Below are 27,560 nucleotides of genomic sequence, written 5' to 3'. Positions count from 1 at the left end.
CTAGAGGGATTCATTTTTTTTTCTTAACCACGACCTGTCTCTCCTCCACCTAAAACTTCCCAGGGGCTTCCTATCAGCTTTTTTGGAATATCCCCAATTGTTCACGTATCTTTGTATCTAGAGTTCAGAAAAGCAATTTTTTAAAATGTACAAACCAACGAGGAAAGGACACAATTGATTACGACAGAATTGCGTGTGTCTTTCTAGGAGGGATCCTGGCTCCTAGGAGACACTCAGAACCAGTGAGAGGATCTCAGTGAGGGGGGCATAGACTGGGGGGGAGGGAGCACCCACCTTTGGGTATCTCGGGCCCTCATGACCTTGGTGCCTGGTATGTCATTCATTCATTCATTCATACAAATTGTTAATGTCCACAGGTTTGCAGATGCTGTTTTGGGCAGTGGAGCTACAAGTGTGAACAAAACAAAGCCCTGCCACTGAGGGGCTTATCTTCCAGCGAGAGAGGCAGATAATCACCAAATGAGGAAACACCAATTACGTTCCATCTAGATGAGCACCGTGGAGGAACTAAGGGAGGAGAGGAGGACAGGAAGGGCGGCCGAGGGGTCCGTGCCACGGGCGCTAACCAAGGCCTCCCAAGGAAGTGATGCTCGTGTGAGAACCAAAGGAAGTGAGAGGGCGGGCCAGGGAGGAATCCAAGGGAGGCGATTCCAGGATGAGGACGGAGCAGGATGGAGAGGAGGGTTAGGAGGTCGGCAAGAACCAGGACAGGAGTGGCGGTTGGCAGAGGGACGGGCAGCAGGCACTAGAGCCTTCCAGGAATGAGGAGGCAGCGCCGGGGTCAGCGGCCGGCAGCGCGGAGGGGGGAGGTCTGCTTCGCTGGACTGAGCTCCACGGCTGGGGGGTGGGGAGGTTAGGGAGGATGGAGCAGGAATGGGGAGTCCTGGGCCCCCCTTCCCCACTTTGGGACCTAGCCTGAGGGCCTTGAGAGAGAGAAAACCAGCTGCAGGGGTAGTAGGGCTGCTGGAGGGCCAGGTGGTCATCGATATACAAAGGTCAAGGTCAAGGGAACCATCAGAGGCGAGCCCAGGAACCTCCTGGCCCATTCACTGTGCCATATGGAAGGCACAGACACTGAGCGGAAATCCAGGAAGGCCTCCATTGCTGTGGCTGTGCCTGTGGCCCCAGGCGGCAGCCCCACAAGCCTTCTTCCCCTCCTTCCCTGTAGGGAGGCAGAAGGTAGAGGGGAGAGTGGGGAGCAGCCTCAGCCCAGTGATGTTGTGTGAAGCAACCTGAACAAGACAAAGGTCTGAGCACGTTAGCCTAGGCCAGGGATGGGGCAAAGAAGCTGTGCGTGGAGGGCCAACACTGCTGGCTGTTTGTTGCCCTGAGTAAAGAAGGATCCGAAGCTTTGTGTGGGCTCAGTGAGAAGAATGTGCCAGGATTGATTAGCAATGTCTGCCATGAGCAGAGGAAGGGCGAGTAGGGACCTTACTGCCACTTTTCCCAACCCTATCTGAAAACAAAGCAATGATATGTGGCTTCATGTTGAAGCCCAAGGCCCAACAGACCAAGGACAAGAGCAGCTCATGAAGCTAGCTGTGGGCATATCAGTATGGGGTGGGCCCTGGCCCTGCCATCAGGGACCTCAGACACCTGGGTCCTTCAGGCCTCCTTGGAACGTGGCTGCTCCAGGAAGAAGTGGTTGGAACTCCTATTTCACTCTGACCTCTTATTAGCAGAAAGACGAGGAAAGGGAAGAAAAGAGATGCTCAAGAAGTAGAACCCCAGTTCCCCCGTCCCTCCTGCCCTGCCCACCCATCCCAGGCCGCAGCAGGCGGGCAGCAGGAGTGGAGGGGCTGCTGCTCACGCACCTCCGCGAGCCCGGCCTGAGCAGCTGCCAAGTTACAACCGGCGCTGGGGCTCGGCGCCCACCCCCGTGGGTCATCTGGTGAAAACGCCTAACGACTAGGGAGTGGGGTCCAGTCGTGGGTGAGAAGCAAGTGGAAGGGAGGCGAGGGACCCACTTTCTCACCCCAAACCACACGGTCTGAAGAGCAGTTGAAGGCCTTTGCGGGGTGGGGCTGGCCTGCAGGACGTGTCTCTCCAGCACACAAGGGCTGCCGTGGGAGAGAGGACTCTACTCGTGTGGCCCTGCAGCAGGATTCCCAGCTCATCACAGGGGGCAAAGCACTTCAACCGGGCACGTGTGCACAAACTCACACTCAGAGATTCTGGTTTACTAAGCCTGCAGTGGGGCCCAGGCTTCGGTGTTCTTTTAAAATTAAACTTCCAGGCAGGGTTTAGGTGAACTTCAAACAGGGCCAGGAAGTAGAAATCCAGAGCAAGGAAGTAGACCCCAGGCAAGGTAGAACAGCTGCCACGTGAGATAGTGAGAGCTCCGTCCTGTGGGGTTATGTAAGTGGAGACCTGATGGGGGTCTGGTGAGGATGCAGTGGGGGAAGCTGAGTGTCCAATTTTAAGATTTTGAGACCCGTCCCTCCCCTTTCATTACCTCGGTTAGACCGTTACACCTGACAGACCTCCGAACCACGGGAGTCTCTGCGGGGATGACGTTTGTTAGCCCTTCCTGCCTGATTGATATAGAAAAGCCTCTCACAAATCTTCCTATTCCAACCCTCCCTGAGTGCCCCGCCCTGCTCCCCACCATTCTCAGAGCAGCCAGAATGAGCTTCTTATCAACCCCACCCTGCATCATAGCTGGAAACTCTGCAAAGGCTTCCAAATTTGCTTTGGATGAAATTCAAACTCAAGATGTGGCTCCCGAGAGGACACTTGACTATGTTCACTCCCCAGCCCAGCCACATGGCCTGCCCCTGCTCCACCCTCCCTCCCAGAGCTGCCACGAAAACTCCCTCCACCTGCAGGTCCCACTGCCTGCAGCGCTGGCCTCCAGCCCACCCGGCCTGGCCCCTGGGGCACCAGCTCGCCTCGGAGCTCCCAGCTGGAAAGTCTTCTCTGAACCACCCCCTAAAGAGTCCCTCGTCACCACATTCCAACTCCCCGGCCTGGTGTCAGTGTGGCTGCCAAGGATGGCAGACTCCTGCCCATCCTGAACCATCTCTGCACCACGGCTGGGCTTTCACTGTTGAACCCCAGCCCCCCAGAGCCCGGCGCAGAGGAGGCTCCTAATACAAATGAAGAGATTCAGTTGGGTTTTAATTTGCGGGATCACAGATTCCCTTTGAGCAGCCTAAAAAAGAATGGATGCACCTGCCAGAAGAGAATCTAAAGATTCTTTTAGCTTCAAAATCTCTGCACACAAACTCTGGAGCCACACGTACCCACTAGGATCCACCCAGCAGGATGCCCTGCTCTTAAAAATATCACCAACCACAGTAACTGTAATTTTCTTTTTCCCTCGGAAAGGAAAATGAACAGAAATTTCCAAATTGTCCAGGTAAGGCAGAAGAAGCTATTGACAATATAAGTGAATTTGAGGGCGGCGGCTCCTTTCCCACCTCACCATCACCCTTCTAGACACCCCCATGCCCCCCTTCCACGCTTCCTCCGACCAGCCCCAGGCCTCTCCCAGCTCACCAGAGCCGGGACGGCTCCACAAGAAAATCGTACCAGCCATATTCAACAAGTGTTAAAATTTGCCATGAGTTTCAAATGTTTTTCAATTGAAGAAATAAAATTAAAGATACAGCAAACTCTCCCCTTTTCCTCCTCCCCTCTCCCCGGGCAGCAGCCTCTGTCCCTCCGGAGGCTGGTGTGAAGTCTTCCCTCCATTTATTTGTAGCTATTGTTTTGTCCGCTTAGAAATTTACATGATTGGCATCTTGTTATACTCATGTTTTGCTACTTGCATTTCGAAATGAATTTATGGCACAATTTATAACCTGAAGATGGTGAGCTCTGGGGTGGAAGGGATTCTGTGGGTTGTGCTTCCTGCTGCATTGGTTCCAGAACCATCTGTCAAGCACATGCATGGATTTTGAGTCCCACCCCAACTGGGGTCCCACAGGGGGCCCCCTGTGGGCTCCTCGGGGGGGGGCGGGTATCCATGTGTTAACCCTCCAGCCCCCAGGCGTACCTGCGACGTTGGCCACCCGCAGGGCTTCCTGGTTCTTGGGTGTCTTGGAGCGGTTCTGGCTGCGCTGCTTGCCCCCCGTGGAACGGGTGCTGCGGAGGTGGACCTCGGTGGCCTTGAAGAAGGCCACCATGAAGGGCTGCTTGTTCTGGGGCCCCTGCCGCCCGATCAGGCCTGCCAACTTGGGGTTGATGCTCTGCCCTAGACGGGAAGGAGTCAAAGGCACAGAGGAGCGGTTACAGGAGAGGCGGTTAGTGGGAAGGGCTGCACAGACGCCGGTTCATCCGAGGTTCACGATCCATCCGCGCGCCCACCACCCGTCCATCGCAAGTGTGGCCTCAGCTCTGACCCTACGCCAGGTTGCTCTAGGAGCCTGCAACACGGTGGGAACCACAGAGAGAAAACTCCCTGGCCCCTGGGTGCGCCCACTGGTGGGGAAGGCGGTCAGGAAACACGCAGGGCAGGGAGCCCGTGGTGATACGTGTGTGGAGACAAATGGAGCAGGGGAGGGGTAGGACGCTGAGGTTTGCAGAAGGACTCCAGCTGGTGCAAGTTCCACTCACATCTCATTGGCCAAATCAGATCATGTGATCCACCTAAATTCAAAGGGTGGGGTCAGTCCCGCTTGGTGCCCAGGGGGGTGGGAACAGTCACAAGCAGCCCCAGTGACTGCCACCTTCTGCGCGGAGGGACCTCTTGAGCAGAGAGGTGGGTAACAGCGAGGGAGGGAGCCACATGGATGTCAGGGACGGGGGCACTGCAAAGGCAAAGGCCCGGAGGTGGCGGGGGGCAGTGAGCAAACTGGCCTCCTCTTGGAGCAGAGACTAAGGGCGAGAGGGCCGGGGGAGTTCAGGGGAAAAGTGGTGGGCACAGCAGGGGGCAGAAGCAACGCAGGGTCCTGGGGGCATCAGCAAGCCCTTTACCTTCATTCCGTTTACTCCCGCAAGTTCACGTCCACCCAGAACCTCAGGATGCAACCTTATTTGAAAATAGCATCTTTAGATGTAGATGTAATTAGTTAAGATCATACTGGATTAGGGTGGGTCCTAATCCAATGACTGGTGTCCTTAGAAGAAGGTCACGTGAAGACAGGGAGATGCATACACACACACACACACACACACACACACACACACACACACACACACAGGGCAGCCGTGTGAAGACAGAGCCCAAGGAACACCGACGGCCACCAGAAGCTGGAAGAGGCCAGGAAGGACTCTTCCCTGGCGCCTTTGGAAGGAGTGTGGCCCAGGACACCTTGGTTTTGGACTTGCAGCGACAGAATAAAGCTCTGCTGCTTTAAGTCCCAGGACACACACCCTGTCTGCATGAAGTGGAAACCACGGGGTGTTCGGCTGAGGAGTGGGCAGCTGGAATTGTTTGTAAAAGACCAACCCAGGCCACTGCGGGAGACTGAACTGCAGGGGGCGAGGCTGGAAGTGCGCGTCCGGGCAGAGGCGACGGAATAGCACGGGAAGACGTGACAGGGACAGGACGGGGGGCAGTGAGGGCAGAGGCGGCCGCAAACCTTCAGATCCTCGACGGTTCATTTTTAAGTGCATCTTTAGAATTTATTTTATTTTCAATGTCTTGTTTTGGAATAATTACAGATTCACAGGAAATTGTGATAAAAATGTACAAAGAGGCCCCATGTACCCTTCAGGAGGTGGGGAAACCAAGGCGGGGGTAGTAGGGGTGGGGAGAAGACCTGGGAAGGGGAGGGCAGAGGACAAAACGGTGTGACTGAGCGGCTCCTGTCTGAAATCCCCAACAGACGCACGAGGAAAACGGGCTGTGGACAGCAGAACATCCCAGCCCGGGCCTGGCTCCTGATCCAGGGGGAGAGACAGCCTTGGAGCCAAGACGCGCTCTGGCCCAGGGCCCGCCTTCCCGGGTTCACGTCCCACCTCCGCCATTCAACACACAGACGCTCCTCCCAGCAGAGCTCTGCACACCGGAAGTGCTCACTAACCACCAGCTGAGGGCAGCGGTCCAGGCCGGAGCGAAGGCTGGACGCGTGCACCCTGGGGAGTGTGTAGCTAGACAAGCAACGTGAGGACTGAGCCCAGATGCCCTGTCTCCACCTGAGAGATCCGGGGAACGCAGCAGAGGCTGTGCACGAGTGCCCGGCGGGGAAGGATCTGGAAGAAGCTTGAACAGGAGGAAGGGGGATGCCAGGAGGATATGGGGCTCTGGATTCTGGGGGAGAAGGCGGATGAAGCAGTCATAGTGTCCTGTGCTCTGCGGGCGGGTCGAGTGTGACGGGGGCCTAGAACAGGCTACCAGCTCCGGCAACCATGAGACCATTGGCCAGTATACACTTAACATCACATCTGGTTGTGATAAGTATTCCAAAGGAAGGTAAAGCAAGAGGACAAAGAAAGCCCATCTCATTCATGACAGAACAGCTCAGAGAGGCTGAATCACTTGCCCAAGGACACCCAGCTTGGAAGCAAGGGAGTTGAATCTGAACCCAGGTGAGGCGGCTTAACCACAACAAATATGGTGCCTGCAAGCTGGGTGAGAAGAGTCAGAGGTCAGCGAAAGCAGTGCTTCTGAAGGCCCTGGGCCCATCCACATCTGGAATCAGCTTCACCTGGAGCCCTCCAGACAGGCCAGATGTCCCGAAACCCAGCCTCCCAAGGACCAGATCAGCAGCAGGGGGTTCACTCTGGTTGTTTAACAACAAACTTTTTTTTTTTTTAAATTTTTTTAAATTTATTTATTATTTATGGCTGTGTTGGGTCTTCGTTTCTGTGCGAGGGCTTTCTCTAGTTGTGGCAAGCGGGGGCCACTCTTCATCACAGTGCGCGGGCCTCTTACTATCGCGGCCTCTCTTGTTGCGGAGCACAGGCTCCAGACGCGCAGGCTCAGTAGCTGTGGCTCACGGGCCCAGCCGCTCCGCGGCATGTGGGATCCTCCCAGACCAGGGCTCGAACCCGTGTCCCCTGCATTGGCAGGCGGATTCTCAACCACTGCGCCACCACGGAAGCCCAACAACAAACTTTTAAAAGAGCGAGCTCCCTCACCCACCACTACTTTACCTTGGTCCCTTTTAACGCCGGCTTTCCTGCATTCTTTAGCGGGGTTTCCTCGAGTTCACCCATCTATAATTTGAATGATTCTATAAAAGGAACCATTAAAGCCGAGCCCTTCAGAATTGTGTCCCCCCTGGAAGGCTTTTAGGGCAAAATAAAAATGCCTCCCTGAAAACCTGACGCCGTTCCAGATCCAGTGAAGCCAACAAGCACTGCTGGCAGTCGCCGTGCATCCGAGGGAGGGTGTCTGGCTCGCTCTGGCCACTGTCAGGACAGCCACGTCCAGGGACTCACAGCCTCGGCTGAGACATGGGCAGACAGAGAGGAAAGAGGAGGGTCTCCAGGGGGTTGAAACCCACATCTGCCGCTGACCAGCCTGTGTGGGCTGAGAGAGGGGAAGTCACGTGCTGGGGCCTCCATTTCCTCATCTGTGAAATAGGGATGATGCCATTTCTCTCACCCATGCCCTCTTTTTCTTCCTACCCCACCCAATTGTTACTGAGGCAGCCGTGCCTTAGAGTGACTCCAGCCTGGCCATAGAGGGCAGGACCTGCGGTCTTACACGCGGCAACCAACCCTCCAGCTACAGCGACTGGTTCAGGAACGGGCACATGACCCAATTTAGTCAATGAATGGAGCACAGGTATCCTGGAAGTTTCCAAGTCCAGAGCAGCCCTCTCTTTCCCTGGACAGCACTGAGGGAGGAGGGATGGAGAGAGTCCCAGAAACAGCTACCATCTGGCAACCACGAGTAGACCACATTTCCAAATGGGGCTGACCTGGTGGAAGGAAGAGCAGAGAGACAAACAGACACGCGTGATCTCTGGTGGTATCACCGAGCCACTGGATCACACCATTCCTGAAGCTGATTTCTTGCCCCAGCCAGCCAAACGAATAAACCCCTTTGATTGTTCAGTCCGAGTTGCCATTTTAGGGTTGTCCTTGCCCCAGCCAGCCAAACGAATAAACCCCTTTGATTGTTCAGTCTGAGTTGCCATTTTAGGGTTGTCCTTGCCCCTTTTTTAGAGGCTGGAGGACTAGGGAACAGGGCAGCAAGCCATCTTGGGCCTGGTAGAGAGCAGGCACTCACAGGGCAGGTAGGGATCATTCCCCGTCTATCACCAAGTATGAGAAAAGATGAAAGCTTTCAAGGTACAACTGACTGTCACCACAACAGACATTCACCTTCAACAAAAAACAGGCATATGGAACACTACAGTGAAATATCACTTCGCTCCCACTAAAATGGCTAAAATAAAGGCAGACAAAAGACAAGTATTGGTGAGGATGTGGAGAGAGTGGAACCCTCTTACACTGCTGATGGGGTTATAAAAATGCTGCAGATATTTTGGAAAACGGTTTGGCAATTCCTCAAAGAGTTAAATGGCGAGCTCTCATTCGACCCAGCAATTCCATCCCTAAGTACCTACCCAAGAGAACTAAAAACATAGGTTCACAAGTGTTCACAGCAGCATTACTCATAATAGCCAGAACGTGGAAACAACCCAAGTGTCCATTAGCTAATGAGTGGATAAACAAAACATGGTGTATCTATACAACGGAATATTATTCTCCATAAAAAGAAATGAAGGGCTTCCCTGGTGGCGCAGTGGTTGAGAGTCCACATGCCAATGCAGGGGACACGGGTTCGAGCCCTGGTCTGGGAAGATCCCACATGCCGCGGAGCAACTGGGCCCGTGAGCCACAACTGCTGAGCCTGCGTGTCTGGAGCCTGTGCTCCGCAACAAGAGAGGCTGCGATAGTGAGAGGCCCGCGCACCACGATGAAGAGTGGCCCCCGCTTGCCACAACTAGAGGAAGCCCTCGCACAGAAACAAAGACCCAACACAGCCAAAAATAAATAAATAAATAAATAACTAAATAAATTTATAAAAACCAAACTCTTAAAAAAAAAAAAAGAAATGAAGTACAGATCCATGTTACAACATGTATGAACTTTGAAAACATTATGCTACGTGAAAGAAACCAGTCAAAAACATCCCATGTTGTATGATTTCCAGAATAGGTAAATCCATAGAAACAGAAAGTAGATTAGTGGTTGCCAGGGCCTAGGAGAAGGAAGGGAATGGGGTGAGTGCTAATGGATAGGAAGTCTCTTCTGGGGATGACGGAAATATTCTGGAATTCGATAGTGGGATGGCTGCACAACAAGGCGAATGTACTAAAAAGCACTAGACGGTACCCTTTAAGATGGTGAATTCCATGTATGTGAATTATATCTTAACTTTTGAAGCACATAAATTACAAAAAAAAACAGGAGTAGGAATGACCCATTAACCAAACCCTGGGGGATAGTTTTTGTTAATAAACCGTATAAGGATGTCCGTCATAGTGCCCGGCACTCGTGGGCTCCTGATGACCGTTTACTAAATGAGCAAACGTCTCCTGTGCCAACAGTGGACCAAGAGCTCACAGCCCAGCCAACCCTCTACACGGCCCCATGGGGCAGACATCGTGATGTCACTTTTCAAAGAGGAACAAGGCTCCCGTGATAAAGGCCTCGCAGCGGGTCAGTGGTGGAGCCAGTATTCGAACCCTGTTCTGCAGGAAGCCAAAGTCTGAGTTCTCAGCTTCACACCAGTGTGTCCTGGGCTGCCCCATGTGCTAAAAAGGGGTCAAGGTTCCCCAACACAGGGTGGGAGCTGCATGTGACCTCGGAGGCTCCCCTGGCCCAGGACCACATCGCAAAGAGCCACCTGGAGGTGGAGAGGAGACAGCTTTCTCCAGGCTGGTCTTCACCTTCCTGGTATTCCTTGAAACGTCAACTATGCGACCACGGTCATTTGGAAGAATGTGGAATGAAGGACCCTGAACTGAGTGCATCGCCCTGGCTTCCTCTTGGGGTGGGAGGGTTATAAAAACTCTACCTGGTGTCTGCAACCAGAGCAAAGTGCAGAGAAGAAAGTGGGTCCTCCTGTTCACAGCCCATTTGGGGTTCTAGAAGATGGACTGATCTCCCAGCCATCCCCGGGCACCAGGACTGGCTACAGAATCTGCGGGTCCCAGTGCAAAGTGCAAATGCAGGACCTCTTGACCTAATGTTATTAAAAATCGCAAGACGGAGACAGCAGAGCATCAAACCAAGCATGGGGTCCTAGTGCAGGGTCCTGTGCGGGTCACATACCCGTGAAGCCATTCCCGTCATGCACGTATAGACACATGGAAACATGTGTGTGCAATTCCTCATAACTGGGATGTGTGTCCCTGCTGATTTACATAAACCTGGGTTGGGGGCAATGTACTGTGGACATCTTTCCTCGTCAATGAAACACATGCTGATCTCGTCTCTTGCGGCTGCAGAGGGGCCTCGCATTTGGAAATCCCTTTGCCTCATCCTCTTCCGTCCCAGGCTTGAACAAACAACTTGTTTATTCATTTAGCAGCTCAGTCAACAACGATTCATGAAGCCCCCTCTGTGTGCCAGGCACCGTGCCAGGTGCGGGTACAGCAGTGAACAGGGTGACAGCCCCCAGGAGCTGACCAGAGAGGGAGATGCGCTCAGGGACAAGGGGGGGACCGGTCAGGGGCCGGGTCATGCGGGGCCTCGGATCACGTTCTAGGTCTGGCAGGGGGACGTGGCCAGAGTTCTGTGATGAGAGGCCCCCTGGGGCTGGTGTGTGGCGAACAGATAGGGTGGGGAGAGAGGAAGCCGCGTGGAGGTCCAGAAACCAGCCCCCTCCCACCACGCCCTCCTCTGGACCCCCGTAACGCTCAGGGCGGCCTCTCGGGGCCCTGCACACACGTTGTCTTCCTCCAAAAGCTCAGCAACTCAGGGCAGGGATGGTCCCCTTCACCCACCGTCCCTGCACAGGTGAGAGCTCTAAGATGGGGCCCAAAGCACGATCACCAAGCAGGCGATCGCAAACACAGCCGGCCTCTCCACCTGGCACCGGGCGTTTGGGCTGATGGTCCTCTGGGGTGCTGTCGTGGGCACTGCAGGAGGTGCAGCACCCCTGGCTGCTCCCAAAAATGCATCCCCAAAATGTTTCCCGACCTTGCCAAGTGTCCCTGGGAGGCAAAACGTCCCAGGTCGAGAGCCAGGTGCTACATATACCCTTCCTAAAGTAAGCCAGGCAGCACAGACATGCAAAGATAAGTTACTGCGGTCAAGTTTTTCGCTGCGAAACCCACAGACAATGTGGTGCTTTATTAAGACAGGATAATTAAATGAGGGGGCACGGGCATGAGGTACCAACCAGCCACCTAAACAATTCACTCATCTATTTACAAATATTCCTGGCTCACATGCCCCGAGCCCAGCAAAGCTCTGCGCCCTGGGGGTTACCACGGGGACAAGACAGGTCCAGGCTCTCGTGGGACCGACAGAAGGAAGGGCTGCCAAGTGAGGGGCAGAACATGATACAGTGTGATTCCACATGGGAGAAAAGAAATTTGAAGCATATACCAACATATGTGGATATATATATACATAAAGTTTATTTCTGTTTTAATACTCCCACAAAGGGCAGAGAAAGGTTACACTGGGGGAGAGGACCTGTGGGTTAGCTGAGAGAGGAATTCCTTTTCGTTTTATGCTGTTACAATGTAAAGGCTTCACTTAGCACTTGCAAGTATTTGTTTTGATTATTTGTATTTAAACCTCCAGAGCAAGCCACACTGAATAGGGAGCCAGGCCCAACGTATTAGGCAGAGGGACTGAGGTGGGTGAATTCCTTAAGCTAGGCAGGAAGAAAAGATACACGTAATATTTTAACATAGGTCTGTATCTTCGGGAAAGTTGAAAAAGATTTATATTCTAGACAAGGATTAATAGGTTAAACAAACCCTGAAGATTTGCCCAAGGATGGGGTTATCCGATTTTGCAAATAAAAATACAGGATGCCCAGTTAAGTTTGAATTTCAGGTAAATGAATAACGTTTGCAATACGTGGGACAAACTTATATTAAGCAATTATTTGTTGTTTATCTGAAATTCAAATTTAAGTGTGCATCTGTATTTTATCTGCCAAGAGGTGCTCCTTAAGTCAGGAAAGAAAGCCTTTCCTGGCCTATGATGGTAACTGACCCTGCTATACTGTAGCAACCATGATGGGATCTCCGGCCCACCCAACAAGCAGGTAACAACTCTGCCGATTTCTTCATCCTTAGGATTCATGGCTTGCCTCTAGCAGAGTGAGTGTTTTGTTTCTGTTCCTGTTTTTTGGCTTTTCTTAAATTTTAGTTTTCAGATTAACATCTAGTAAAATTGACTTTTATTTGGTATCCAGATCTGTCAGTTTTAACGCGTGTATAGGTTCACGTTAGCACCACTTCTCTCAGGATACAGAGCAGCTCCTGCATCCCAAAGAACTCCCTTGTGCTGCTTTACCGCAAAGCTTTACCTTGGTGCATCCAATCAGGGGTGAGCCCGCCCCCCCCCCCAGGGGCATTGGCAACGTCTGGAGACATTTTTGGTTTTCGCAGCTTGGGGCAGGGGTGCTACTGGCATCAAGCGGGTGGAGGCCAGAGCTGCCGCTGAACATCCTACAGGGCACAGGACGCACCCCGTCCCAACGCACACACGGGCACGCCAGCGGTGCCGAGGGGAGAAGCCCTGCTTTCGCAGTCACCCCCTCCCCGACTCCCAGACTCCCAGCGACTGACCTGTTCTAATCCCTGCAGCTTTGCATTTCCTAGACATTTCATATACGTGGACGCACAGTCTTTTTCGTCGGCTTATTTCAACCCACGTGTCTTTGAGATCCACTCGCGGTGCTGCATGTTTCACGGTCCACGGTGTGGATGCACGAAGTTTGATGACCCAGTCACCTGCTGAAGGACACCCGGGCTGCTTCCAGTGTGCGTAAGCAGGAACATCATGACAGACGTTCCCGTACAGGTTTCCGTGTGGACCTACACTTTCATTTCTGTGACGTGAAGCGGAGGTGAAATCCTTGTTGTGGCCTATTCCCCACGGTCTTCGCACACTCGAGGTGTCCGTCGGTGCTGGAATCAACCCGCCTGCCATCTGGAGAGCTCCTCCAGGCTTGGGCACGTGGAGACAGCCATCTGCCAGCGGCACTAAGGTGAGTCTCAGGACACGCAGCCGACACACGCAAGACGGGGGCCGGGGGAGAAGCCCTGCGTGCTGTTCATACTCTAACCAGGGGTTGGTAACAACAGCCCGCGGGCCAAATCCAGCCCACCGCCTGCTTTTTTTTTTAAGGAATTCCTTTATTTTTATTATCATTTTTTATTTATTTATTTTATTTTATTTTTGGCTGTGTTGGGTCTTCGTTTCTGTGCGAGGGCTTTCTCTAGTTGCGGCGAGCGGGGGCCACTCTTCATCGCGGTGCGCGGGCCTCTCACTATCGCGGCCTCTCTTGTTGCGGAGCACAGGCTCCAGACGCGCAGGCTCAGTAGTTGTGGCTCACGGGCCTAGTTGCTCCGCGGCATGTGGGATCTTCCCAGACCGGGGCTCGAACCCGTGTCCCCTGCACTGGCAGGCAGATTCTCAACCACTGCGCCACCAGGGAAGCCCCCACCGTCTGCTTTTGCAAATAAAGTTTTATTGGACATTTCTCTTTCTCTCCAGATAAAGAGAAATATGCGGAATCAAAAAAAAAAAAGAAGATACAAATGAACTTATTTACAAAACAGAAACAGACTCACAGACTTAGAGAAGGAACTTACAGTTACAGGGTGGGGTGGGGGAGGGATAGTTAGGGAGTTTGGGGTTGACATGTACACACTGCTATATTTAAAACAGATAACCAACAAGGACCTACTGCGTAACACGGGGAACTCTGCTCAATATCATGTAACAACCTAAACGGGAAAAGAATTTGAAAAAGAAGAGACACATGTATGTGTATAACTGAATCACTGTGCTGTACACCTGAAACCAACACAACATTGTTAATCAACTCTACTCCAATATAAAATAAAAAGTTAAGAGAGAAGCTTTACTGCAACAGAGCTTTGAACACCCGCGCACATATTTACTGTCTGCTTTAACGCACGTGTGTACTGCCGCTGTCACGGTCGAGTTGAGGAACCTGGACGGAGGGTGTCTGACCCGCGAAGCTACAACATTTACTATCTGGCACTTTAGAGAAAGAGTTAGCTGACCTCTGCTCTAACCAACCCCAGATCCACTTAATTCTAGACTTGTAAAGAAAACCATAAAATGTCCCAATGAGATAAGATGCCTTTACTGTCTATTATTTGCCAGTGAAAGTATTCCTTGCAGAGAGGGTTCTGCCCGTTGTTGGTTCACAGCCAAGATTATTGAGTGTGTGCTCTGTACCAGGCACTGTGCAGCGCCCACCCCCTGCACTGCTCTTGGGCAGGACTACTGACCCCACATTTACAGACGGGGAAAGCTGGCTCGAGGCTACGAACTTGACCACCAAACCTTTGCCAAGTGAAGGTGGATGGAAATGCAGAAAGGAGAGGTTGCCCAGGCACGGATGTGGGCAGCCTACGGGGGCCTCCAGGGCAAGGGAGGATCCACCGAGGCTCTGAGGGGAGGTCCCTCCCAGAGGCGAACCAGGTGGGCAGGGGTGTGGATGCAGGACTCCGGGAAGTTGAGTTGAGGACAGGGACGAGCCAGCACATCAGGCCACCACTGGCAGGCCTGGGTGGCCCGGGCAGAAAGAGTATGCCCAGTCCAGAAGAGCCCCGGAGCAGGCAGGGAGCACAAATGGGGCCTCTTAGGGAAGGAGGGGATGTAACTCGCCCACAGAGAGGGTGGCATCTTGGTTTTCTTGTGGTTTCTCTGTTTTCCAGGGCTAGAGCCATCGGGTGCCCCTCGGAGGCCCACAGCATAAGAATGTTCCTCCTTAATTGTGCAAAACGCATTAATTCCAGCCACTTCTCCTGATGGACCAAGGCCTGAGTGACAAGTGAGAACGCAGTTAATACTTGTGACATCTGCCTGGCCCAGTTACCCAAGGCCTCCCCAGCCGCCACTGCCCACCGGCCCTGGAAGGTCCCATCCCAGCCTCTGGGTCACCAAGACCTCTTCTTCGCTCTCTTGCTTCGGCTTCTGGACAAACAGGATGTGAAGCAATCGCAAGGGCGAAGGCACCTGGAAGCCAGCTGCGCCGTGGGCGGGATCGCTCACCAACCTCGGCTTTATGGGGCTTCGTCTCCGCAGCCTCCGTGGGCGAAGGCTCACTCCCGGGTCCCGTCTTCAGCTGCCGCGGCCGGCATCACACTTGCACGGCATACGCCCTCAATCCTTTAAATGCCTCACAATCCCATTTGATCCCATCTGGGATGATCAAGAACAGGGATACGTGCTCTCGCGGGCCCCGGAGAGAAGCTCGAGGCCCTCTTTGCATGCAGACGTCCAGGATGTGCCTGTGTCTGCCCTCCTGGAGGCAGAAGAAGGGGCCCTCCTGGTCTTGGAGCTCCGGGGATGTCGAGCAGCAGCTGGAGGCCCCTGGCGAGGGAGCGTGGTGGGGGAAATGAGGCCCCCAGGCCGTCTTCTTGGATCAGAGAGCCAGGGCCGATCGACACCACGGGCCTCCTGAGCCGTCAAGTGATCTCTTCTGTGGACAAGGGAGAGGAGGAAGACCCTGTCAACGAGGACAAGATGTTGGGGTCCTTGCCTTGGGAACAAAGGACTAGGTGCTTCTGTATCTGCAAAGACGATGGAGTCTCCAGCCCAAAGCAGTCTTCACCTCCCCGCCGCTTTGGGATGGACAGCGGCACCAGGAACACCGCGTGCAGGAAGCCCTCCGGAGCCGTCCTCGGAACCTCAGAACTTGTCTTCAGGGCCTCATCCCTGACCTTCAGCGTATGGTCCCTTCACCGTCTGCCTCTTCCTATGAGAATGTGAGCAAAAGCCTTGTCCTATCCAAGCCGTAGCCCCGGTGCCTGCCACAGTCCCGGGTCCATCATAGCTCCACACAAATGTTTGTTGAGTGAATAAATGTGCTTTCAACACGGGCAAAAGGCTCTTGACTGTAGGAAGCCGGTTCTGACCACCAGGTGCCGGGGCTGGGAGGGTTCAGCATTGCTCTACAGGCTGGGATCCGTCAGGCACCGTGGCCAGGCCCACAGCACTTTTAGGGGCCTGGGAAAACGTTATAACATCTCTTGAAATCAGAAGAAAAAACATGAACTTTTTAGGGTTGGAGAAAATGTTTTCATTTTTAATCCAGCCAGGATTATATTCATCGTTATACCAAGATGGTCATAAACCAAGTTGTAACATTTCTGAATGCAGGGAGGGCCCCCTGGCCACTTCTGTGACGCTGGCTCCTCCACTTAGTCCTGTGGGAAGCCCACTGTCTTCCGGGTCCTTTTTCAAACTCTCTTCCCAGGAAAGGGGATGTGGAGAGAAGAGCCAGGCAGAAACCAGGATGCTATAGGGTCCCAGGCTCTCTGTCTGGGTGGCCCAGCCGTGCACCCAGCAGGGGCCTGTTAATTACACACCGCCCCTCAAGGTGTGGCCACTGGTGACCACATTCCTCGAAAGGCTTTCCAGCAACGAGCAAGTCTGGAGTCAGTCAATCTGCAGCAAAGCCCAGGTCTACCCTGGGAGCAGAGTAACTTTAGTCAAGTTGCTTGGCCTTCTCGGCCTCTGTCTCCTCACCTGTAAGATGCTGGCCGTAACAAACGTGCTGCCTGGGCAGGGTCATTGTGAGAATTAAACACATCGATAACAGCAATAATAATATCTAACACTCACGCGCGTGGACAGGGTGCCGGCCCAGGGCTCCGCATTTTTACATGAATTCACTCTTTTCTTCCTCCCAGCCATAATTATGCCCGAGGGACAGATGAAGGGACAAGGCATCAGGAGGTTGGACCAGCCGTCCCAGATCACACGAGGCCGCCCCGCGGAGCATCAGGCTATCGGGCACTGGAGTCGGTGCAGGAGCCGCCAGAATGTCCCCACTCTGGTCCTGTACCGGAACTGGGCACGGGGCCTGGCCGGCAGCGAGGGCGCAGCTCTCACCGGCACCGCCTAGACAGCCCCCTGGCCAGCTGGCGAGCCCTCCACACTGGTGTCAGGTCCCCTCTGCTCAGGGTGCCTCTTCTCCCCTCTCCCACTGCCCTGGGGGTTCAGGGGGGCGCAGCCTGTGTGGCTTGGGAGGTGGAGGGGCTGCCTCTCTTCTTGTCCTCCGTACAAGGAAAGACGGCAGACGCCAGCCCTCCTTCCCGCAGCGTCCTGTCCTCAGAGATGAGACGAGGCTCCCTGCTGGGTTCCTGATGAGCCCCAGGTGCCCGGGGGGTTTACCGGCTCCTCCCCACACAGGCTCGCTGGCCGGCGGAGGCCTCGGCTGTGCCGCTCCGCTCTACTCCGAGGGGTGACTAACAGGAGGGCCGCAGCTGGAGGAAGGGGGAACAGGCGCACGCTTCCTGGGTGGTCTCAGGCCGCATTTGGAGAGCCGGTGAGCCGGGGCTCACCTCATGTCGCACCAAACATCAGGAAAGAGGGTCTGTGACGTCTGTGCCTCACTAAGCAAGCTGGCCCGAATTACTATCATCAACGTGCCCATTGTATGGGTGAGGAAACTGAGGCCCTGGAGGTGACCTGGCTGCATATACTGGCAGGTGCCCAGTGGCTGCAGGATGCTGTACCCTGACTCAGTGCCCCATCTCCTCCCCTCCCAGACGGGGCACTGGGAGCTGGGCACGGGTGCCACGCCCTGAAACCCCGTCTTCTCCAGGTGCTGTCGGAGTTTATGTTAATGCTAGTAGGTGGTCCCAGGGCAGGGGCCCGGCTGTCCCTACAGGCAACGCAGGGCTGGCACACAGTATGTGCGCATCGGCCTGCCCATCAAACGCACCCCAGAATCCACGGACTCCCCAGCAGCCCCTGCTGGTCTTTCACCTGTGTAGGCATCCAACACGAAAAGGTTCTGACCCAGGTTTAGACCTGAGTGGACTTGGCCAGCCCGGGCACCATCTTATAAACAGGGTACCCCAAAACACGGGGCAGAGTGTTATCACTGGGCCAGACCCCAAGTTACAAGGAGCCTGTGAGAAAAGGCAGATTCCTGGGCCCATCCTTGGGGAATCGCCATCAGTGGGTCTGGGGGTGGAGCCCGGGAATCCGCATGCTCAGTGTGCCACCCAGGGGGATTGTGATGGACGACACGTGGGAGAAACACCATGGAGGGAAACGATGTCCCAGCCAGGAGCCTGTGGTCTCAGAAATGCTGGGCTCACTTGCTTCTTATCTCATCCCCCAAAAGATGCAAAAACTCATACGCCCAGTTGGCCATTGAATACTTTCCTCCTCCCTGACGGTCTGGGTGGGCGGTCCTTCCCTGACCCAGGCAACCAGGCTAAACTTGCCGCGTCGGCGTGCACAGCACCTGGACAAGCCGGGTCCCAGGGCGGCAGCATCCATGCCCGGCCCCCAGGGCCCCATTTAGGAGGGGAGGAGATGGGGCATCAAGTCAGGGGCATGGCGTCTAATCCTTACCCTGGCTCTAGGCAGCATCTTGCGGCCGCTAGGCTACGCTCCCCCTGGATGGAGAGGGGTCCCCAGGCCTCAGCACCTCTCGGGGGCCCCAGTTTCGTCACCTGTCCCTCGGGGATGTTAATGATAGCATCTACCCCGCTGGTAATGGTGAGGATCACAGGAGACAATGGCAGAAAGCACTTACTTTGTGCTTAGCAGCTACCACATGTTAAGCAATTAAGCTCTTCACTTGCATGAGCTCATCTAATCCTTTGCAACCACCCTGGGAGGTGGAAACTATTATTAACCCCATTTTCCAGATGAGGGACATTAAGTGACTCACCCTGGGTCATGTGGCTAGAAACAGCAGAGCTGGGACTTGAACCTGGGGAGTCTGGCCAGCTCCTGAGCCCGAGCCCATGTCACCATCAGGCTGTGCCACGTCAATAAACACTGAGCCTCAGCCACAGGTTGGGGGGAGCAGACGCTGGAGGCAAAAGGGGGACAAAGTCCCTGACTGTGGGGGAGAAAGGGGATGGCAGGCCTGGGTTGAGTGTCACTTAAGAGAAAAACCAAACCTCTGCCACCCTGAGCCAGAAGGGCAGGCAGGATAAAGGAGCACATGACCCACTGGATCAAGTTGGCAGGTCAAGCCAATACCCACAAGTTCAGGGAAACGGTCACTCTGAAGAGGTCAATCAAGTCTCCCTTAGCCTCATTTGTGCCTCATCTCCACTATGTTCCACAGGGGCTTTTAAGGACAAACAAGAGTTGAATGATTCTATCGCCAAATAAGTTTGGAATTCTTCTATGCTGTATACCCTATCAGGAGATTCACAATGGACATCAGCAAAATAAAGGCTCTGATAAGTCCTGCAGTGAAACCTGTTTAGTTTATCCAACCTAGCATTTCTTGCACTTAACTGATCATGACTCTTCACGGAACACAGTTTGAGAAATTCTGCTATAGAGCAGGGGTTGCAAACTCCTTCTGTAAATAGTATTTCTGAAAATAATATTTTCAGCTTTGTGGGCCATAGCGTCTCTGTTACAACTACTCAACTCTGCTGCTGCAGCACAAAAGCAGGCCCAGGTGATATACATAAACCAGTAAGTGTGACTGTGTACTAATAAAACTTTATTTATGGACACCAAAATGTGAATTTCCTATAATTCTATGTGTCACAAAATATTCTTCTTTTTAAAAGTTTTCTTAGCCATTTAAAATTTTGAAAACTACTCTTAGCGCACAGGCACCCAAAAACAGGCTGGAGGCTGAATTTGGTCCACCGTGCATAGTTTGCCAACCCACTATAGAGCAACGGGAAACTCCAGCATCTTCTAGGACCCCACTATAAAGTGTCAGGGGCATGAAAAGGGGAAGGTTTGGAGGGGTGGGGAGCCTGGGGGAGACCATCAGTAGAAAGAAGACCAGACTGGAAAGAAGACAAGTGTGGTCCTAAACTCTGTGGCCCCCTCCCACATAGCATGTGACCTTAGGCGGATAATTCTGGGGAAAACATTATAAAATTTACCTATATTTTCCAAATCTACTTGGCCAAACCCAGCATTAACCACAGTAAAAAGAAGAACTAAAAGCTGGAACAATATTTGCAGCTCAAATCGCAAAGGGCAAAATATCCCTAAAATATAAAGCAGAAAAAGACCGACACCCTATGCGAGCAATGGGCAGAGGAGACAGAGGTTCGCAGGGAGGAAACTGCAAGTGGCGTATTTGAGAAATAAGGGCTCAGCCTCGCACAGAGGAGAGAAGAGCAAAGCAAAACTACAAGATCCCACGCATCATCTATCGGATCAGCAAAGACAGGTACATTTGAGAGGTTGTCCCGACAAAGAAGGGGACACGGGTGCCCTCGTGCATTGCCGGCGGCGGGCGCAAATGGAAAGACCTCTCCGGAGGGTAAACTGGCAATACCGATCAAAACTACAAACAAGGACTTCCCTGGGGGTCCAGTGGGTAAGACTCTGCGCTCCCAATGCAGGGGGCCCGGGTTCGATCCCTGCTCGGGGAACTAGATCCCACACGCGTGCCACAACGAAGAGCCTGCATGACGCAACTAAAAGATCCTGGGTGCCGCCTAAACAAATAAATAAAATATTACAAAAAAAAAAAAAAACTACAGACATGCCACTTTCAGGAATTGTTCCTAGACCTACACCTACTCAAGTGTCCAAGGACATGTGCGCTGAGGTTCTCCACTGCAGCTCTGTTTATGGGAGTGGAAGATGGGAAAACCCTAGACGTCCCTCCCGGGTGGACTGGATGTGTTACTCTTGGTGGTAGTAAAACAACAAAAACAACAACGACAATGACTTCTCTCATTTAGGGCACGTGTATTACAAGCCGGGCCCTGTTCTCAGCCCTCACTACTCAAAGCACTGTCCAGGGACTGGCAGCCTCTGCATCACTTGGGGACTGTTTGGACCACAGCCTCCCATCCGTCCCAGACCTGCTGAAACAGAATCTGCATTTTCACAAGCGTCCCAGGGAATTCCTTTGTACCTTAGGGCATTATTTTTAAAACTCTTCCTGTATTAACTCACTCATTCTCAGAACAACCTGATAACCCAGGCTCTCTTATTACCCAAGGGTTGGATATGAGGAGCCAAGGCTCTGGGACGTAGGCGAAGTTGTCCAAAGTCACACAGTGAGTGAGCGGCAGAGCTGTGTCCACTCCACACGTACACAAAGACACAACAGCCTCTAAAGACTAAGGAAGCTCTTTAACAGCGGAGAAAAGACCAACCTCCGAGATACGTTGTCTGGTGAAAAAAGCAAAGCGAACAACACTGTATATACTATGATAGTATTTGTGGGAGGAAAAAAAAAAGGAAAGCAGAATCTATATGTAATTGCTTAGATACCCAGAAGGCATCTCTGAACAGAAAGACACCCAATAACGTGGAGATAGCTGCCGCTGGGAGGTGGAACTCAGCGGCTGGGGGAAGGAGGTCAGAGGGAAACTACTCACTGTTGCACAGGGCTGTAACTTTTGAATGTTGAGCCAGGCACATGTATTACCTATTCTAAAATAATTCTTTTGTAAACTGGTGTAAGGAAGAAGTTACCCACCCTAAAGGCATCCCCACTTAATAAGAAATACGCTTCGGGGAAGGAGAGATCGGCAGAGCCGGGCCCACCCTAGTCCCGCACGTGCTTTCCTGTCTGCCCTTCTCAGAAAAGATGGGCGTGGGGTGCGGGGGAGGTGCTGGGGGAGGGCGGGCGGACAGCGCATTCTCCAAGTATCTGGGACTCAGCACCACATTCAGTCTCTTGGAAGAAGGTTAATGCCTCGTATCAGTGCGGTGGTCCTTAACCGGGGCAACTGTGCCCCGCATGGGACACTTGGCAACGTCTGGAGACATTCTTTGGGTGTCACAAGTGGAGGAGGCTATCTATCTATCTCGTGGGTAGAGGCCCGGGGTACTGCTAAACATCCAACCATGCCCAGGACACCCCAGGATGTCCTGTGTCCCGAGCTTGAGGAGCCTGCATCAGCATGTTCTATGTTCGGGCATCACCGGAGGCTCAGCTAAAGTGCAGGTTCTGATGCAGCAGGCCTGGGACGGGCCAGAGAGTCCGCATTTCGAAAAGCGGGAGGCCACCCATGCTGCTGTGAGCAACTAGGCCTCACCCACCCCAGCTCTGGCCAACTGTGTAATCATCTTATGCAAAAGGGGTAGGGACTGCTTTCGTTTTGGATCAAAAAGCTGGAGAGTAAGTACTGATGGGGGAGGGGGCAGGGGAAGCCTGGTCCTGATGGAGACGAGCACGTGGACCGCCGAGATCCTCCTCGAGTCCACGGCTGCGGGCCGCACCGGCACGAGCTGGCGTGGCGGTGGGGACTTACCATCCAGAGTCTCCACCGAGAGCTGCAGGCCCAGGTTGTGCCGTGGGTTGACCACCCAGTGGTTGCTGGTGGCCGTGATGTCGAACACCAGCCAGCCCTCCTCCGAGGCCCAGAGGGTGCGGCTGTCGAGCAGGAACAGGTCCGACTCCCTGCAAGAGAGGAGAGAGACGCAGGCTCCGGGTCAGCAGGTCATGGCTTGGTGCCCCCGTCAGCCAGCCAGCCACTGACGGACAGGAGGACCTTGTGAGGCGGGGGAGCTGGCAGGAGGTCTGTCAGTCCCCCCAAAGTGGGTTCATCAGACCAAGAGCCAGCCATGGAGATCCCCAGGTAGCAGCCGTGGTGGGGAGACGGAGTGCAGAAGAGGTGTAAAGAGATACGTGCAGGAGACAGGGAGCTGCTACGAGACAGACGCGCCCTTCAGATTCATCAGGGGGGATGCCAGTGAGACACAGCACAGGAAGGCAGCAATTTCACAGCCTCCATGAGGCCGGAAGTCTCAGGGAACAGAAGTCCCCTTTCGTCGGCTTATTCACCACTCGCCAGGCACTGTCCCCAGTGTGGTGCGCACATTCTCATTCAGTTCTCACAACCCTAAGCTGTGGGAGTACTATCATCTCCCATGAATCCATGGTAAAACCATGACATGCCCAAGGTCATGTAGCCAGGAAGTTGCTAGACTGGGGGTTTGAGCCCAGGCAGCTGAGCACCAGTGCAGACGCTCCTCATTTCCACACTGTGCAACCTCCTCATGAGCCCACCAAGTGTTAGGAGGTGGACCCCCATGCAGACTGACATCATTAATAGAGGAAGTCCTTTAATTCTCTCTTCCTCAGATTTGTAGTAGCCAAATGGGTAAAACCACAATTGACCTTGTAGTGGATGGAGGATGAATGGATGGAAGATGGATGGATGGATAGATGGAAGATGGATGGATAGATGGATGGATGGATGGATGGATGGATGGATGGAAGATGGATGGATGGATAGATGGAAGATGGATGGATAGATGGATGGATGGATGGATGGATAGATGGAAGATGGATGGATAGATGGATGGATGGATGGATGGATGGATGGATGGATGGATGGAGAGATGGAAGATGGATGGATGGATGGATGGATGGAAGATGGATGGATGGATGGATGGAAGATGGATGGATAGATGGATGGATGTATGGATGAATGGATGAACAGATGGATGGATGGATGGATTTTTACATTCCTAGGTAGTAGAATTCTAGTATGTAAAATATCTTAATGTCTCTTTTGTACTTTTAATTATAAGGATTCAAAGTTTAAATATTTTGAGCCCTTCGATAGTCAATTAGGATATTTGAGCTCCTACACTGTACCAGGCTGTGGGTACAATGATGAACAGCACCCAACCGGCTCCTGCCCCAGGGTACTGACAGTCTCTATCATACCTGGAGGGATCTAATTTTCCTGGAAATTAAGGTGCATTTTCTCTGCTCACACCTTATCAGATGTACCAACTACTGATTGAGCACTTAGCACCTGCCAAGCCCTGGGTTGAACTGCCTGCCGAGATCATGTCACTGAGTTCCTACAATAACTCTCTGAGGTGGGTAATATTAACTGTACCACTGTGCAGGTCTCAGAACAGAGGCTCAGAAAGGCAAAGCTGTTTGCACAGGGTTACACTGCTAGCACACAGCTGAGGCAGGCCTGGAACCGAACCGGGCCCCCTGTGAGGCTTGCAACCATACAAGAAGAGAAGGTCTTCCGGAAGCTGCCTTTGCTCAAGTGTCGTTGTCATCATTTAAGAGCCTTTGGCGAATTAAACCCATTGTATATAACTCACTAAGCCATCGGCCGAAGCGAGCAGCAGATACCCCCTCCTTGAGATGAGGCACAATCTCCTTATTGACCCCATCCCCCGTTCTCCCTCCTAAAACTAGTGCTGACCACCCTCTTCATCTTTCCTGTGTGGTCTGGAGACCTCGAAGGTTGTGAGATCTCTGTTGCATCGTAACACATTAGACATTTACCAAGCATATTAAAATGTATAAGACTCAGAGAAGGCATGCATGCAGAAAACAAATTGGTAATGTTACCCAGTGTCTCAAATTTACTTTAACTCGGAACCCAGCGGAAATGTACTGGGAGATTAACAGGTCACTCAGAGAAGTCTACACAGGGTGGAGAGCCAGGCTCAGAAGCAGACAGGAGCCAAGACAGCTGAGAGGGTGCAGGGCTGTCTCATCAAGGCACAGTTTTTGGGAGTGAGGGAATGAATCTGAGCTGTATTTCCCTCTTTGACTCTCTCCATCCAAAAGTCTGAGGGCAGAGGATCTAGTTGGCCTCGTCAAGTCCCTGCCCCACCCTTGGCCACGGGAGGGCTGGGCACCCCACTCCACGGTGATGGACAACATCACCAGGACCACAAGATGGAAACAGGAGTTATCCCCACCTCACGCCCCCCAAAATCCCACTTTTTAAGTGATACTCAGTAATCGCCAGAACCCAATTCAGAAAATGCTGAATTACATTATGTCACGCACGTGAACGAGATACGACTTCTGATCTTACAGCCAGCAGAACGGAGCCACACTACAGGACAGTGCATTGTCTCTTGACCAGCCAAACCGCAGTCCCTGGTGACTGTAGGACACTTGCTGCCTCTGTAATACAGAGAGAGCAGGGGGGCAAGGACGTCTTTTCAGAGCCACAGAATATTTTGAGGACACTTTGACTTTCATGGCCAAACTGAATTAAAATAACGAGACAACCTTTCATGATCCGTTTACTTCTACTTCTTCCCAGTGCCTTTTCAGAGGTAGTTTCAGAACTGACCTGGGGGGACGTCCACACAGATTTTAAACTTCCAAACAAGAATTTCCACTGTCTTCATCTCCAGTCTGCCTTGATGACTTTCCTGGCTATGGAGATTACCAAGACTGTCAACGAACCAGTTCGCTGCTCTCGATAATTAACAGATGAGAGAAGAAACACCAGTCCGAGTCAAAACAATTCCCTCACTCGCTCGGGCTCCCAGGGCCCCGGTAGGCAGCCTCTATACCACAGCACAGAAGTCACAGACCTGGGTGGCGACTTCGCTGGAAAATTATTTGCCGGAAAATGTGACCAGATATCTGGATAGGACCTGATGGACAGTAAAACAATGAATAGCAACTTAGGGAATGGAATTGGGCCTTTGAACAGTGAACGCCTTGCCAAACGGTACGAAACGTTCTCTTATTACAGCCGGGACACCGAGGGCCAGATGTTACAGGCGAGCGTTGACTCAGCGTGAATCAACATGCGTGCATGTGCGGACTCCCTGTCCTGAGCCCTAGCTCGCAGTTCGTTCCGGGCTTGCTGGGAAGAGCCGAACCTTCGTGGAAGGCATCGGGACAGGAAAGCCCTGTCGAGGCGGGGGGAGTGAGATGCTAACACAGACTCTGCTTTGAGACAGAAAGCCCAGCCCCAGGATGGCTGCGTGAACGGGACAAGGGAGCAATTTACCCAGCAGCCGCCTCCAGACTGACGGCCGGGGAAGTGGCAATGTCTCCCTGCCACCTCCAGCACCTTATTCGAACACACTGGTTCTTACAACTGGGAGGAACCAACAAGCCCTTTGTGATGTTCTTATTTACCATGAACATACTGGCCTCCCTGACGAGCCCAGGTGACAGCAGAGGCAGAACGGCTCAGGGTGGGAGCCCCGGGGAACCTAAATGCACTCCTTCCCCTTTCCCACTGCTAAGAATCTAGGTGCTTTCCGTGCACCAGCTCCCTGATCTCCAACAGTCAGGTTACTGTTCCCATTTTATAGATGAGGGAAGTGAGGTTCAGCGAGGGGAAGCCAACTGCCCACATGGATAAACCTCCTAAGTGACAGGGGCTTCCCTGGTGGCGCAGTGGTTAAGAACTCGCCTGCCAATGCAGGGGACACGGGTTCGAGCCCTGGTCTGGGAAGATCCCACATGCCGCGGAGCAACTAAGCCCGTGCGCCACAACTACTGAAGCCTGCGCGCCTAGAGCCTGTGCTCCACAACAAGAGAAGCCACCGCAATGAGAAGCCCGTGCACCGCAACAAAGACCCAATGCAGCCAAAAATAAATAATAAATAAATTAAAAAAAAAAAAAACCTTCTAAGTGACAGAACCAGGATACAGCGCCGGAAGTGTGACCTGAGGACTTGGTACTTAAGCCCCATCACCTCCTTAACTCACCCTCTGGCCAAGGGACAAGAGACCCAGGAGGTTGTTCAGTGCTGCACGATGCGTGTTATTGTCACAACATTGTGTGGAGCAGAGAAAATACTAGAGGGGCGATGACGTCCAGGTGGCAGGGAACAGAGAAGGCAAGCAGGGCTAGCTAGCTCATTCCGGAGCCTCACTTTCCTCCTCTGTAAAATGGAGAGAATGCCCTCTTCTTCAGCAGCTGGGGAAGCCGAGTGAAGACCAGCCTAGTGACAAACTCCCACGGCTCCTAGACCATCGCTATAGTTACTACAAGTCATGTAAGTGCTGGTGTACTGTAGGAAATTGGACGGTGGGAAATTGGATGATAGGAAATTCTGTCGGACGGTAGGAAATTCTGGGATGGGAACTTTATCTGTGTTGGTCCCGGTCATTCCATGACTGCCCAAGACCCATGGAACAACAGACCACACGTCCATTCAAACAGCGTTCGCCTTGGACTCCAGCACTCATCAGACAACTGTCTCCGGATGTTCGCAGTCGGAGATTTTCTGCAAATATGGCCATCAACAATTCCTCCTCTCCCTCCCCACATGCAGCTCTCTCATAAATCGGGGAGGAGGTCTGCTCCCACCTCTGACGTCTGCACTGACCACCTGACTTGTTGTGGACTCAGTGGCAGGGAGGCCCTGCCATGTCCAGGAGGAAGACGGAAGAGGCTTAGCAGATCTGCTTCTGCTGCCCACTGCACTGGCAACTCTGACTCTTCTGTGGGAGAGATGACATGGAAGGGGAAGGGGCAGAGGCTGAGGAGGAGGGGGGGGTCTATGAGGGGAGAGAGAGAAAAGCCAAGCCAGCCCTCAGCAGACATGCCATCTAGGGTGTTCCAGCCCCAGCCAAGCTCTCAGCTTCATCAGGGACTACAGCAGACGCTACCAAGAGTAGAAAAACTGCCCAGCTGAGCCCTGCCCAAATTCCTGAGCAATTAAATGATTGTTGTTTTAGCCACTGCGTTGTAGGTGGTTTGTTCACCAAAGAGATAGAACCCAAACAACAGTCACACTGTTTAGAACAG

At 53.1% G+C, this 27,560-nt stretch overlaps 1 protein-coding gene across 2 annotated transcripts in view; it reads right to left on the bottom strand.

The window, feature by feature from the left end:
- BMP7 (bone morphogenetic protein 7) overlaps nt 1–27,560 on the bottom strand; it is a 93,188-nt gene that overhangs the window by 8,572 nt on the left and 57,056 nt on the right. For both annotated transcript variants that reach the window (XM_036827062.1, XM_036827061.1), the window contains exons 3-4: nt 22,320–22,468; nt 4,022–4,219 (exon numbers count right to left, since the gene is read on the bottom strand). In XM_036827062.1, the coding sequence (XP_036682957.1) occupies nt 4,022–4,219; nt 22,320–22,468 (347 nt within the window). The remainder of the gene's footprint in view (nt 1–4,021; nt 4,220–22,319; nt 22,469–27,560) is intronic.

The sequence above is a fragment of the Balaenoptera musculus genome, chromosome 15, assembly GCF_009873245.2.
Source record: "Balaenoptera musculus isolate JJ_BM4_2016_0621 chromosome 15, mBalMus1.pri.v3, whole genome shotgun sequence".
Lineage (NCBI taxonomy): Eukaryota > Metazoa > Chordata > Mammalia > Artiodactyla > Balaenopteridae > Balaenoptera > Balaenoptera musculus.
The sequence above is the reverse complement of the archived record's forward strand: the minus strand, read 5'-3'. Positions and strand labels throughout refer to the sequence as shown.